General features: G+C 38.4%; 1 protein-coding gene, 1 long non-coding RNA gene and 2 other non-coding genes across 5 annotated transcripts in view; 1 reads left to right on the plus strand and 3 right to left on the minus strand.

The window, feature by feature from the left end:
• Positions 1-1936: 1936 nt before the first annotated feature.
• On the minus strand, positions 1937-3243 carry LOC150007419 (uncharacterized). 2 transcript variants are annotated; one of them, XR_016511626.1, is made up of 5 exons: positions 3193-3242; positions 3012-3082; positions 2874-2928; positions 2557-2625; positions 1937-2343 (listed from the first exon to the last, which is right to left on the minus strand). It is a non-coding gene; the product is annotated as an uncharacterized LOC150007419 (long non-coding RNA). The 2 variants fall into 2 exon arrangements; XR_016511627.1 differs by lacking the exon at positions 3012-3082 and having other exon boundaries at positions 3193-3243.
• Positions 2440-2510, minus strand: LOC150007420 (small nucleolar RNA SNORD50). Its single transcript, XR_016512126.1, has one exon. It is a non-coding gene; the product is annotated as a small nucleolar RNA SNORD50 (small nucleolar RNA).
• LOC150007421 (small nucleolar RNA SNORD50) lies at positions 2722-2791 on the minus strand. Its single transcript, XR_016512127.1, has one exon. It is a non-coding gene; the product is annotated as a small nucleolar RNA SNORD50 (small nucleolar RNA).
• A 432-nt stretch (positions 3244-3675) lies between the features above and the next one.
• Positions 3676-15976, plus strand: part of LOC150007422 (uncharacterized) — a 49349-nt gene continuing 37048 nt past the window's right edge. Inside the window, exon 1 of the mRNA XM_090280817.1 lies at positions 3676-4492. Coding sequence (XP_090136943.1) covers positions 3676-4492 — 817 coding nt within the window. The remainder of the gene's footprint in view (positions 4493-15976) is intronic.

Below are 15976 nucleotides of genomic sequence, written 5' to 3' on the forward strand. Positions count from 1 at the left end.
CTCAACTCATGTGTTGTCCAGGTGTGGACCCTGTAGTCAAAAGGGCTAAACATGGTTGACAGCAACTTCCACTGAAGACATGGTTTAGGAAACTCAAACGACTAAAGCTTTTTACAGCTCTAACTCCTTGCCCCAAAACATTAGTAAGGTACTTTTCTAACATTTCAGCCTTATCCTCCCCACTTGTCTCAGGTTCTGAAGCACATCATCTTCCTCGCATTGGAGTTGGTTGCATTCCAAATTCACTTTTTCAATATTCAGACATTTTAATTATTCCTCTCTCCCACAGTACTTTGTCTCTATAGTCTGCTTTTGATTCTCCTTGGCATTTTATACTAATGACATATAGGATATATAGGAAGTATTTTACATCTGATCTCTTTGGGAGAACCTAGTACAGTGCAATAAAATACATGCACATTACCAATTTGATTTGGAATATATCAACTAAGGAAATGTGGCATTAAAAGAATGATTGGGAGAGAAAAGAGCAAAACTAGAACTGCAGGAAAAGGTCAGAGGGATCGTTTTGTCTATTTCACAATTTTGTCTTGTTTTGAAGTTCTGCTTGCCAGCTCTGACAAAGGGTAGACACTTTTGCTTGAGTGTTTTGTGCAGGATCCCAATTAGTCTTTTACCATTCATTATTCACTTAAAACTTACTATTCAACCAAGTACAAGGTCGTTAAGGTGCCTAGGTACTAAGTCATTGAACAAAACAGATCTTAGAAAGCATGTTGCAAAGTCCCAAACAGAGCAGGGCAAGGGGTATTCAAGGATGCAGATTGCAGCCCTGGCCAATAGCTCAGTTGGTTAGTGTGGTCCCGATGCAACAAGGTTGCAGGTTTGATCCCTGGTCACGGTATATACAAGGAACAACCACTGAATGTATAAGTGGAAAAACAAATTGGTGTCTCTCAAAATCAATTAAATTTAAAAAATTTTAAAGGATGCAGATTGCAATGTCAAACATTGTTTACCGATATCTATATACATATAATAAAAAGAAATAAGGTTACCAACACAATGCTACTTGTTAGTTGATCTTATAGGACACCAAGAAGAAATGTAGGACCTGTAATAGCCAAGATTGTAAATTACTACATCTTTACCTGACCGGTGCATTTAACCTCTAAGGTCCCAGCTTTTCTCACTTCTTTTGGTAATATCAAGATATTCACAATACGTGTAACACATTATACCAATTGATCTTTCTTATTAAAAAAAGCCACAAGGCCCCATAATTTCCCACACACCAAAGCCACTGTGGAATTTCTTGTACCGGGTTTAATATTGTACAGATACCCTACTAAGCCCTTCAATTTTTAGGATATCAGTACTTTGTATTTTAATATGGGTCCAAGAAACATTTCCAGAGATCCATTTTATATATTGTCTTACTACTTGGGGCAAATTCACTGTGTCTGGACACTCAGATATAGGCTTGTCAAGTCTCATGAACCTCTCCTGGGCTGTATGGGTCAAATATTAAATTCTTTTCTTTTCACTAAGCCAAGAAAACATACCTTTTAGGAAAAAGATGACAGCTCACTGAGGAAAAATATTTGGTGTTTTGACTATGACATTATATATGGGCTTGGGAACAGCTTATTCATGTAACTCTTCAGGGAAAATAATCATGAATGGGAACCTAATCACCTTGGTTAGATCAGATGCTACTACTATTTATAAAAATCCCTTACATGCCATGCTTGACTAATTCTAATCCAAATTTTTTTCAGTTACCTTCCTTGTGACTCTTAACTGCTATGCCATGCTCTCTTCATTTTCATCATTACTCTCCATTTTTTGGCTTAAACATCCTTTCAAATTTTCTATGATTCAGTTAATCAGAGTGATCACTTTGATGCCTGGTATCCCCCATTGCCTAATAGGTCCTGTCTTTCCAAATTGCTCTCATCTCTATTAAACAGCATAAACTTTCATTCCACTTTAATTACAATTATGCATTTTAAATTTAAACAGGTGATTAAAGGTAAGACATTTATCCAGAATTATTTGATTACAAGGCTACTTAACTGAAAAAAAAAAAAAATCCATTACAAATACTCAGTTTGACATGCATTCCTAAAAGTAGATCTAGGATGTAATCTACTAATTAACAGGTTGTGATTCTCCAGGGCAGTGAGATATGACTAGAAATGGCTTGAATCTTACGTATATATTAATCTAGATTTGATGTGGTTCAGAATCTTTTTACAAAATTAAAAATAAACACTCCATCTTGATCTGTATGTTTTCTTTCCATGTTCATAAAATAAAGAGCTTTTCCTGATCACCAGTTTTCCATACAACATGCAGGTCAATCTTGGAACACTGGCCCTGGAAAAAGAAAACACTTCCGATTTACAAAACTACCAACCATCAGAACTTATTAAAACTTAATTTTCAAAAATGCTATAGTCCTTATAATGGTCTATCTCAGAAGCCAGATCCGTATAAAGATTTTTCAACATAAATTCAGGTTCGGGATAGAATCATCACAGATAAGACCAAGGACACAATATTGATTGTTAGCAAAATATCTCCACTCACAGAAATGGTTACAGCTTCAAAATGGCACAGCAAACTGGCCCCTTCCAACTGGCAGACAATGACCCCTCACTGCTGGCAGAGAAAGAAAGAAAAAAAAAAACTGTGAGACAGCAGTTTTTCCCCTGCAGGCAACAAAAATTTATCTCATTTTTACATATTGGTCTCATCTCAGAAGCCGAATCCGTATAAGCTTTTCTTCAGGTAATCAGCTTTGGGATAAGTTTCATCATTGATTAGACCATAAACTAAAGCAGTATTAAAAAGTAAGTACTGTATCAGAAATACTATAGCACATTTTGTTAAATCACACAACTTACTTCAAAATGAAGCTGACAACGATAGCTTCATTAGTATTCATCAACCCTCAGGATGCTGTTGAAGGGAAAAAAATTTTTCCATTTAATCTACATATAGACTAAACATATTCTGAATCAAAATACTAGTCCAACACATACCTAGTAAGAATGTATTAGCCAGGTAATTTTCCAGCAAATATTCTCCCATGTTTTGGAATTTTCTTTTGCATCTAATAAAAAGAAGCAAATTTCAAACGATCCACCACTTTTTATTCCTGTAAATCAACAGGTTTATTTCTTCAGTTTGAAAACTAAACATTAAACTCTAAACACCACTTACCTTAGCATCTTCACGTAAGAGCTCCTTTACACAGAGCGCCATTGTTCCTGCGGGATACCAATACATTTAAAACTAAGTATTCTGATGTAACAGGAATAGAGTTCAAGGTTTTCAGTACTAAAAAAAAAAACCTTCCCCTTCATTAATCCGATTTGCACACAGCGCCACCTGGCCAGAATACAACTATCAGTCTCCGGCAAAATCAGGGGCTGTCCATTTTGAAATAACCGTTTCACATGGAGACAAGAAGACACTTGCCTTAGTAATAAAGGCCTCTTGCTCTTAAAGCTAACCCCTCGCTCCAAATCCTGGGAATGTGGTTTTCCTGCCGCTGCTCAGGCTTAGCCAGACGGCCTCCTGGATTTAGTAACCAGGCTGTGCGCAGCGCCGGTGGCCATCAGCAGCAGCCTCCTCAAGCTTAAGCTCGAAGTCTGCCGCCACCACGACTCGGGACACGTGGCGCTTCGGTTGCGTCTTTCCAACATGCGAGCTCTCCATCTACAACACTCTAAGCTCACTCAAATCTGTAAACCTCTTCAGTACTTCAGCCTCCAAGCTAAGCCTGAACACCCAGTGTTCGCTCGGATTCTCGCCGGAGACACCTACTCACCAAACACAGACAGACTGCTCCCAAACCCCGACGCAAAAGAACGTGCTGCGAGCCCAGCGGTTCCCTATATAGCCTCTCTCGCGTCAGACCGAGGCCGCCCCTCCCTCTCACAGCTATTGGACGCGAGAGATGATGAGGGCGTGGCTGTTTCTTGGGGGAAGAGAGCGAGAACGCGCACGGCGGCGCTTTTTTTCCGGGGGCGCTTTCCGGGGCGTGGTGCACACGCCGCCAGCCCGTCGCGCGCCCATCCACTAACCCGCGCGCGTCTCTTGGCGCACTGCTTTTCGTCCTTTCCGAGTTTGGCTGTACGTGGCGCGGGAGTGGCGCCAGAATTCAAAGGCTGCTGCTTTCGGCGAGCCACGTCCTCCCAGAACCGACTGGACGGCTCGGGATCGGGAGAGGACTTGAGTTTTGCAGCGGAGTTTTGTAACCTGTTTATATCCACACGAAAAGTTGGGTTGGCTGGCGTGTGGAGTGAGTGTGACGCCCAGCGGCCGTTGCACGCCTGGAAAGAGAAATTGGCTGTTAGAAATGCTCGGTTAAAGAAAGTATATGAAAGCGCCGCGTTTCTTCTACCGTCCACAAACGACAATACCGCACCCCTCAAACCGCCAGGCTTCCTTGTGCCAGGCGCTGCCGGCACACTGTATTCAGCACATGGAAGTCTCCCTGAGACAGCAAACTTGAGAGGTGAATATTCTATTTGGCCAAAGAGAACTGAGGCCTGAAGCAGCTAAGTAATTTGCCTAAATTCACACAACTGAAGGCATTGCTATTTTTAATTTCTTTGTATAAAGTTCGTTATAGTGAATGCAGGAGAAAGAGTGATTTGAGAACTATCGCAGAATACTTTATCCAAACAACACTCAAAAAATTCTGTCGCAACGGGTCTATTAATTAATCAGTGCAAGTGAATATATGTATATGTGCACACAAGCACACATAATATTTGCACATGTCCGCATTTGAAAATGCAAGTATTCATAGTGCTTATTACTAATTCTATTTAAGTGTTGGTTTTGTTTAAGGAACACATGGTTTTGTGCACCGTTCTTTATTTTTATGCTTAGAACAATGGCAATGAATGGATGAACGGATAAATGAATATGGTGGCTTTTTAGAAAATTAAAATGAATAAAAGATAATAGTGAAAAGTAAATGTCTGTAACAGGAACCAGAGTAATAAGGAATTTACTTCGCTTGGCATCAGGTAGAGTTTCAGATATTGTTTTGTAATGTACAATGTAAGTTTGCATATTGCTCACAATAATTAAATACTGATGGATATAAAAAGCAGAGTCTAAGTTTCCATATCACTGGGAATCCTCTCCACATTAACAGTAACCACTATTTAACAGATTTTGAAACTTTCTGTGTATATACAGATGCTCCTTGACTTATGATGGGATTATATTCCAATAAACCCTTCAGTAAATTGAAAATATCTTAAATAAAAAATACATTTAATACACCTAACTTACTGAACATCATAGCTTAGCCTCTACTGCCTTAAATGTGCTCATAACACTTACATTAGCCTACAGTTGGGTAAAATTATAATACAACAAATACAATGTAGAGTATTGGTTGTTTACCCTTATGATACAGTGCCCAACTGGGAGCTGTAGCTTTCTGCCTCTGGCTAGCATCAGGAGAGAGTATCCTACCACATATTGGTAGCTAGGGAAAAGATCAAAATTCAAAATTTAAAGTACAGTTTCTACTGGATTCTTATCAATTTTGCACCATTATAAAGTCAAAAATTACAAATATAATTTGTAATCTGTACAAGTATATGTTCACATTTTTTCACATGAAAATAGGATCTATATAGGTACATTTCTGCAACTTGCTTTGTTCCTTCATAAATGTCATAGACATCTTTCCATATCAGTGCATATAGATGATTGTTCTTGTTTATAGCTTGCACAGCATTCAATTGGATGTATCATAGTTTATTTCATCACTTTCCAATTTTCTACTATAACAGTGCTGAAGTGAATTATAGATATGTCATAGTGAGCTTATGAGAAGATCTGCAAGATCAATTTCTAGAAGTGAGTCAAAGGTTATGTGTGCTTAAATTTGTGATATATTTTGCTTAATTGCTGCCATCTTCCACCACCAAATGGTTGTATTGTGATTATATTTGGAAGTGTGTTTCCCTCAATCAAAAACATCTATGACTATTATGGGGTGCCAATTATTACACAATTGAAGAGCAGAGCAATTGCTCTCTTTGCTATCTTTGAATCACTGCTGTGCTGAACACCATTAAATCATCTGGTCAAAGTAACATAAAACAATGACCCCTTATGGTGATTTAGCACTTGCATACTTGAGGAGCTAAAAATTATCTGATTTCTGGGCCCTAACCTGGAAGTACAAAAGTAAAATCTCCAAAAATGGGAATCAGGAAACATTTTACAAGCATCTAGACAATGCTGTTCAACAGGAACATAACATGAATCATAAATGTGAGTTACTTGTATATTTTTAAATATGCCAGTAGCCACATTTTTTAAAAAGTTAAAAAATGAAATTAAGTATGATACATTTTATTTAATCCAATATAACCAAATTATTTTCATTCCAACATATGATCAATTATGTTATTGAAATATGTTACATTCCTTTTTTGTACTCAGTCTTTAAAATCTGGTGTGTATTTTACAGTCACAGCACGTCTCACTTTAACTTTCAAGTGATCAGTTGCCACATGGATAGTGGGTACTGTATTGGACAGTACAGGTCTAGGGTGATTCATGTGCATATAGAAGTTTGAGAACCACTGTGTTAGGGTAAGTGCAGTAGTGCACACCTGACAGGTATTTGAGACTTTTTAAACAAACATTCCACATTACTTTTAACTCATAAACTAGTAACTAACAAATGCAATGCAAAATGAAATGAATCTGGAGCCTGGTTATTAACAACATGCTCTCCAGTGGACATGGGTGGTGGCTGTGGTGCCAGTACACACCTCATTCAAGATGTTTATCTCTTCAAGGAACAAAAAAAATACTGAGGGATGAAGCCATCAGTCATTGCTTCCAAACCTAAAATAGTCAAGCAAATTGCTACCAAATATTTGAAGTGATTTAAGAAAGATCTTATAGAAGTAACAACTGAAATCAAGTGTCCTTGAGGAACTTAGCATACTGAAAATAAATTCTTCCTTTCTGTAACAAACTTCCAGATAAAAGCATAATTTTAGTCATTTTTTTGGAAGAAATGTTCACTGAGCCCTTGGTGCATGTAATGTGCTTTAGTGAAAGATAGTATGAATACACAAAGCCCTTGACCTTCTGAAAGAGTTTATAGTTTAATAAGAAGTATCCACTAAACTTTAGACATTAAAGACTTTTTAGTAAGATCATACTGTGAACCAAGTAATGTTGGAGAAAGATTAAAAGCAGAGTTTAGAAATGAGTACAGTCATAGAGATGAGATACTGTGAGGGACATCACTATAATTTTGGCAATGGAAATGGAAGGCAGGGAAGAGAACAACATATAGTGAGAACTTATATGCTGTTAGGTTCTTGTATGTGTTGGATCATTAAAAAACAGTTCTGGCATGTATTTTTAACCTTATATTACAGATAAGGAAAGTGGATGGAACTTGGGGGCATTATGTTAAGTGAAAGAACTCAGAAAAAAACAAATACCATATGATGTCATTTATATGTGGAATCTAAAAAACGAAAAGAAATAAACAAGCTCATGGATGTAGAGGGTAGATTGGTAGTTGCCAGAGGCAGTGGATGGAGGTTGGGAAAAATGGGTGAAGGGTACAGATTTCTAGTTATAAAATAAGTCATGGGGATGTAATGTACAGCATGGCAACTATAGTTAGTAATATTTGAAAGTCGCTAAGAGTTACTCTTAAAAGCTCTCATCACAAGAACAATAAAATTCCGTAACTATGTATGGTGACAGATGTTAACTAGACTTATTGTGGTAATCATTTTACAATATATTAATATATGAATATCAAGTCATTGTATTATACACCTGAAACTAATATGTATGCCAATATTACTTAATATAAAAATATATATATAAAAGAATTAATAATCTTATCTCTTAGTATAATGTTTTGTTTTTTCTAATGTCTAATCTGAACTGGTCAATAAACTTTAGTTTGATTGCAGGACAGATAACTGTGAATTGAAGAAAATCTTGTGAATACTCCATGAAATCGTAAAGTGTTAGGTTCTTGAAACAGTAAAGAGCTAAATTAGGAGGAAAATCATTATTTGTGGAAACATCAAGGAGGCAGTTTGATACATGAATCTGAAGTACAGAGGAGAGTTCTGAAATTGAGGTCATTGGCATGAGTAAGGTATTTAAAGTATGACATTGAGTGAGATCATCAGGGAAAGAATATAAAGAAAGATGAGAAGGCCTAGGACAGAGCCTTGGAGCTCAGCAAACTTGAGAGTTCCAGTAAAAGAGAAGGAAGTGCCAGCAAAGGAGACCCCTCAAGGGGAAAATGGAGAGTGCTATATCTCAGAAGAGTTCACGAAGAGATGGGTCAATGGGATTGAATACTTCTGAAAGGTCAATTAGGATAACATGACCGTTCAGTTTTGCAACGCGAAGATCACCAGTGATCTTATAAATACAATCTCAAGTGGAATATTAAAGAAAGAAGCCCAGTTGAAGAGTATTGAGGAGAAAGTGAGGTAAGAAGGCTGAAATGGGTCAGTAGCAGGAGAGGACTGTAAGGTCAAGGAACTGCTTTTTAAATGAGAGATATTAGAGCATGGTTATATGCTCACGGGAGTGATTTAGTAGAGGGGGAGGTTTATGATGCTGGAAAAAAGAGGCAAAAGTTACAGGAGCAAAATCCCTGAGAAGACAAGAGAAGAGCCTTTCCAGAATACATATGGAGGTCTTTGGAACAGGGACGCCTCATCTATTTCATCTGTTAAAACAAAAGATAAGGCTGGTATTGGGAAAAGCAGTCATGCACAGCCTGTTGACCCTTGCATAATTGCATGAGACTATGTCTAGGTCCTGCAACATTTTCTTACACAATGATAAGGAGCCCTCACAGTTTGTCCTGGGCATATGGACTTGTTTGGGATTATCTTTCCCTGTTCTGGGCTTGACTATACTTCTTTGATCTGCTTAAAATGTTTGCATCATATGGCACCTGGCCAACCTCACTGCTATATCTGTTCCTGGCAGGAAGGGAAAGGTGTTCTTCACCTGAAGCACAGGAGGGCTGTGTGTAGATCATCTCCCTATGTCAGCTTCAGGGCAAGATGCACTAGCCCCAGGGACTGAAACTATTAAGGCTGAATGGCATGGACTACTACGGGAAAGCTAACTACTGACACCCTGCCCCCAGCCCACCTCCTGCTGCAGTGTGGAAAGGGCAACTAATAAAACAGAAGCAGAGATAAGCCCATGTTGCTCTTGATCTGGATTGCAAAGAGCTTGAGGACAGTAGTCCCAACAATGGGGACTTTCCTGAGACTAAGATCCTCTAGAAAACCATTCATAAAGCCATAACTGCATTTCAGGTAAAAAGCCATAGACACCTGGCTATGTGACCCTGCCCTGGGGGATGTGGATGATGCAGCAGAGGCCTTCATGGGACAGGAGCCTCTCCAGTGGAAGATCCCATTATCTCTACTTTTGCATCCTAAAATGACTGTGGGGGAAGCAATGGAAAAAACACAAGATATAATCAAAAGTACTTACAAAATATAGTCAACCATCACATTGGTTGTATGATAAAAAGAAAAATGGCAAAATTTTGTAGTATATTGGAGAATTACTTTAATAACATACAAAACTATGGCCATGATTTCATCCTCTTGAAATATCTTTTAAGAAATCTATAATCTCATTTAGAGTTTTGAAATTCTCTAAAACCAGAATTTAAAATATATGACACATGGTTATATATTGTAAAGCTAAAAGGTGAAAGACTTGACACAAACATTCAGCTCATAGCAACTGTGTATCTATGTACTAACCCTGGACTGTTCCACTTGGTTTTTGTTATATGTGAGGGAAATAAGTTCTTTTTTGTTTAAGGCACTCCTAATTAGAGTTTTCTCATATGCAACTAAAACTAATACTAACTGACACGAAGGGAAATTATATGAAGAAGATAAAGATTTTCAACACATGCATACTATTCTAATGACAATTAGGAAACCTGCTTGAGCAAATCAAAAGTCTGGATACAAAAAGTAAGGAACAGTCATATAAGCTATAACTTTTTGGCAGTTGAGGGAAGCCATGTGGAGACAAATCTGATGGAGATGTTTCTTAGAGTGTTTTACAAATTAAAAGATAGTTTACTAATTTTTTACCCAGTTAAAAAGAAGAGGTGGGATGCTTGTGCAGATCGCACTGTATTTTTTTTTTTAAGTTTTGTTTATTTATTTTAAGAGAGAGGGAAAGGGAGGAAGAAAGAGAGGGAGAGAAACATCAATTGGTTGCTTCTCCTAGGCGCTGCAACCGGAGACCGAACCAGGCATGTACTCTTGACAGGGGATTGAACCGCTGACTTTTTGCTTTGCAGCATGACACCCAACCCACTGAACCACACCGCTCAGGGCCCTCTGGTATTTTTTCATATGCCAAATTTTTCTCAGGTTTCAAGGGCCAAACTTGGTAACTCAGACAAAGCTACTTTGGCTCATTATACTCAGCAGAGTCACTCCATGTCTCCCTTTCAGAGAAGACATAGCTTTTCATAAATGTCTGAATTGTGATTGCTACCTAGAAGCCGATTAAAAAGTCTTTATGGCAAGTGAAACCAAGGATTTGGCTACCTGCCTAGGATAGAGTATGGAAAAATACCTTCAGCTGAGAGAGCAAATTAGTATATCAATATGTCTTTGTACAATATTGTTTTTTTCAACATTTCTTCCTTTGCTTTTATATAAACCCCTTTGTCACTATTTTTTCAAGACGTGTTTCTTAGAATCCTAATGCTTTCCTGATGAAATATATACTTTTATTAAGTATGAAATTTGACAACTCTGACAGTTTGAGTACATGATGTTTCAGATCTTACCTATTCACCACTTCAGTTTGTGTTTGATACTTAACATTTCTAATTCTTTAGCAACTGTTTCTTTGTTAAATTGTCACTTCTGATTTCTTCTTTGAGCTCTTCTTTATGAGTGTGCAATTCTGTTTCCAACTTTTATCTTTGATCTTTACCCTTGGTGGTTTGTTTCAGTGAGAATGATTATGGAGACTGTCAATGTAAGAAATGTCTAAACCTGTAGAGAATTTTAATGAGTTTATTTGAGCCAAACTGACAATTGCCGGGAAGCAAAATCTCAATGGATTGTGAAAATGCTCCAGAGGAAGGCAGTTTTGCAGCTTATTTTGTACATTAGAATCAAAGGAGGAGACATACGGAGGGTTACATGAAATCCACTGGTGGTAGATTAACGGGGTAGGAGAAAGCAAAACGAGTGGGGGAGTGGGGGAGGGAGAATCTCTGGAATGGAATAAGAAGTAAAATGCAGAGACACTTCTTTGACCTTGGTGGGTACAAGATAGTTAATAATTAACATTTACAACACAGAAATGGTATTTGGGGAACAAGGTAACTGAGGGGTTCTGTGGTCTGTTGCTCTCATGCCCACAGTTGTACTTTGAGGGGTCTGGACAAGATGATTACTCTGGCATTTTAAAGGTGTGTTATCTTATATGAAAAAAGACAATAGACAGTCTCACTTAAGGTAAAGATTGACTTTTATCAAAGAAGCTGCAGGTCTAGGACATGACTACCAGCCATGACTTGCTTTTAGTTAAAAATTTTTATGTTCCTTCCTGTATGGTAACTTTCAGTCTCTAAGTTTGTAGGGCCCACCATGCTGCTTCCCCTGAACTTGTCAAGTTTTAGTATGTGGTCCCCACCCCACCCCCCGCCCCGTTTTTTTGTCCACAGGGCATTTGAGAAATTATTTTAATGTCATTCACCATACAATCAACCTGGTTCCATCTAGGCCTTATTCCTGGGGTGAATCTGGCAGGAATTCCAGCCACAAGGGCTGTCCCAGGTGTGGAACCTCAGGGGAATGGGCTACATCAGCTTTTCCTGGAGCAGCTAGAAACTTATCAGTTTAAGAGGTAATTGAAGTAGGGGCAGTTCAGAAGCAGATACCACCAGAAGAATGTCAAACATCAGATCCAAGGAGCAAGTTCTATTATTTCCTAAAAGCAAAAAAGTAAAAAGTTGGGAGGGTACGATCACTTATAACATTCATCTTATCACCATTTATTTTTGCTGACACCTAAATAATGACACTCAATTAGCCACAAGGTGATAAAGGGGCTGAAAACTTCAGGCAGAGGGCCCAAAGGCCCCAACATGGGAAAGAACTTGTCTGGAATGTAATGGAAGAGGACTGGGCCAAGGCATGCAGTTCCCTTTAGAAATTTGATAAGAAACTTAGATTTTATTCCAGTGTTCATGGGAAGACTTTGGAAGGTTTTAAGCTGAGGGCAACATGATGTGATTAGTGTTTAAAAAATTTTTTTTTATTATTTATTTCATTTTTAAAGATTTTATCTATTTAATTTTAGAGAGAGGGGAAGAGAGGGAGAAAGTGAGGGAGGAAACATCCATCTGTTGCCTCTTATATGTGCCGCAACCAGGAACCAAACCTACAACCCAGGTATGTACCCTGACCAGGAATCAAACTGGCAAACTTTTGCTTTGTGGGATGATGTCCAACCAACTGAGCCACACCAGTAAGTGCTGTGATTAATGTTTTAAAAATAAATTTCGGCTAGTATATAAAGAATGGGTATAAGTGGACAAGAGAGGAAGCAGTGTTACCAACAACACTGCTACTTGCTCCATCAGTGCATCCCTTCTTTTACAGAAGTCTTGTTATGAAATAAATTATTTGCTGAACTACACATTATGCTTAGTGAAGTAGTTGATTTTCATTTTGGTGCAAGGTCCTTATGTTGTTATGGACTAGAAACAAGCAGTTCTTGTCTCACTCTGAGTAACACCTTCAAGGATATTTCAGTAGTTCAGCTTAGAGAGGACAGTGGCTGGGACTGGGATGATAATGGTAGAGAAATAGGAAGTGGGCTTATTAGGGCTCTACCATGGTGTCAGAAACAATGAGACTTGTTCACAAATTCACTGGTGTAGAAGAAACAGGAATTAAGAATAACTCTCAGATTTGGAACTTGGGTAAGAGGGTAGATGGTGGTGTTTACTGAGTTAGAGAAAGGAGGGAGAGGAACAGATCTGAGGAGTGAAATAAAATGTTCTATTTTAGACATGTCATAGTTGAGAAACCTATTAGACATTTCAGGGTAAATGTTGGGTAGATAGTCTTGAGTTACAGAGAGAGGTCAGATTTACATTTTTAACCTTGGTTTTGAAGAAGCAATCTATTCACATCATTCAAAAATCAAAGTAAAATATTATAAAGTGTTAAGTTTCTCTAACATGCTTGTCCCCTACCTGTCCAGTTCTTACCTTACTCTCTCCCCTCTTAGTTTCTCATGTATCTTTATGTTTATGTTAATACAAGCACATATAAATGCACATTCTTATTTCTGCTCTTTTTTATACCAAAAACAATACTCATATATATTGTTCTGAATTTTACTTTTTTCTCTTAATAGTGTATCTTGAGATCTTCCTATAATAGCATATAGCTTTCTCATTTTTATTTAACAGATGAAGAATATTTGATCATATGGCTGTATCGTAATTTATTTAATCGGACTGCTATTAATTTGTTTAACCAGAATTCTATTAAAGGATACTAGGATTGTCTTAGTCAGTTTGGACTATTATAGCAAAACACCACCGGGTGGCTTAAACAACAGAGGTTTGTTTCTCACAGTTCTGCAGGCTGGGAACTCCAAGATTAAGGTGCCAGCAGATGCAATTTTTAGTGAGGGCCCTCTTCCTGACCTGCAAACAACTGCATTCGCTATATCCTTACAATGAGGAGAGAAGAAGCTCTGTTGTTTCTTCCTTTCTTATAAGGACACTCATAGCATTATGGAGGTTCTACCCTCACGATCACATCTAAACCCAAGTCCCTCCCAAAGACCCCATCTCATAGTATCATCGCAGTGGGATTAGGACTTCAATATATTAATTTTGAGGTGGGCACAAACAATCAGTCCATACTAAGGATAGTTTCCAACTAGATTATTTCCAAATCCTTTTTCAACCCTAAAGTTCAAGATATTCTTTATTGAACAGTTATTCTCAATACTGCCTCTCCCTCTCACCTCCCCCCAAAAGAATGCATAAATTGTGTTCTAGTACTTCTAATCATTTTGAACAAGTTACCTGCATAATTAGCTAACAGGCTCTTCAATATTTTTTTGTAACAAATATTTGTTGAGTCTCCATTAACATGTGCTCAGCAGTATTCTAGGTGTAGGGGATATAGCAATGAACAAACAAAGTTCCCTGTCATGGAGTTTATATTTCAGTGGGCAAGATTAAGCAAGATAAATAAGTAAAAATATATGATATGTTGGACACTGATAAGAACTAAAGAAAAATAAAACATCTGGGGAGGGAGACAGGGAGTGTGTGTGTGTGTGTGTGTGTGTGTAAAGGTGTTAGCATTTTGGATAGGGTGACTTTGCTGCGAAGAACATATTTGATCAATGTCTGAAAAAAGGGAGAGAGTGAGTTCTTTAGACAGCTCAGAGAAGAGCATTCTGGGCAGAGGGCAGACTTCACTCTTTAAAGTGTTTTTCAATGATTCCAGTGTGTGGGTTATTGGAGACCTCTTTGGGTATCTACTTGGATCTGTCTTCTACTTCATCTCACTGACCGGCCATCTCCCTCACCTAAAATTCTAGGATGGCTACAATGAAGTAACCTGCTCTTTTAGACCATGTTTTCGTATATTTTTCCAGGCTGCTTCACATCCACTTTCCTTTTGTTTGTTTGGCTATGCTCCTGTGCTACTCTGCCATCTTGGTCCCTGGTTGCTGCTGCAATATGCCTTACCCCTCTTCTGTAAGAACTTCAATTCAAGACTGAGTGCATTAGAGCAAAGCCTGTTCAAAATGCAGTTGTATCTGGTAAAGTGACAAAATTAATTCCTCTTTATTAAGTAAGGAAAAAATGAAATGCAGATATCAAAACTAAAATCCAGGTAAATTACTGGTATTCAAAAACACCCTCAGAGATTCCAAGATTGCTGCATAGTAAGTGGAAGCTACACTCATCTGCTCCCAGCCCCAAATTGGATTTACCACTAAATTATAAAGCTATCAATCTGAACAACCAACTGAAGGCCAGCTTAATTGAAATATTATAACCAAGAATTTACAGAAGAAGCCACATAGAGATTGGTAAGAAAAACAGAGACATGGAAGGAGCTAGCCCCCGCACCCAGGCTCAGTGGGCTGAGAAGCTGGAGAGATACTGCAGCAGCAAAGCTCCCTCCCCTCAGAAGCATGGGGGTCTCAACCCCATACAGGGATCCCAACCCAGAGCAACAGAGATGGGAATAGGAGTCTGCATAGCATCTGGTGGTGAAAATCAGTGGGGATTCAGTCCTCCCAGGAGACCCAGGCAACACCTTCCCAGGGACAACAGGACAACCACCCTTATTGTTACAACATCAGACTGGGGAGTGCACTGTCCAGTCCCTGACTGCTGGTAAGGACATTAGGCTGTGCCTGGGTCCAGCATCTAAATGAGGCTGTGTTCCAATTAGTATAACATGATGAGGTGTGGAAACTGGCCCACTCCCTGACCACCATGATCCCCTTCTCACATTGACCTGTATTCTCTTCTACAATTGACTTCCCTATTTTCACAGAGGTGAGTCTGGGTCGTCTCCATCCCCATCTTTTTGTTGTTGTTGTTGAGTTTCTTGGGGTGACATTGCTTAATACAATTATATAACTTTCAGTGATAAAAAACAAAAACAAAAATCACCTTCAAGCTTTAAGCATCTTTGTCATTCCTGGCACTACTCCTAAGGTGAGTCCTCTTTAAATTCAACAAGGTGGCTTTAAGTCAAAGATATCCTATTCCTCCAATTAACTCTACTTGCTCAGTTCTGATCTTTTATTTCAACTTTTTTTTTTTTTTTAGATTTCATTTATTTATTTTTTAGAGAGAGGGGAAGGGAGGGGGAAAGAGGGAGGGAAACATCAGTGTGTGGTTGCCTCTCAC

This window comes from Furipterus horrens, unplaced genomic scaffold (assembly GCF_987537825.1).
Source record: "Furipterus horrens unplaced genomic scaffold, mFurHor1.1.pri manual_scaffold_6, whole genome shotgun sequence".
Classification (NCBI taxonomy): domain Eukaryota; kingdom Metazoa; phylum Chordata; class Mammalia; order Chiroptera; family Furipteridae; genus Furipterus; species Furipterus horrens.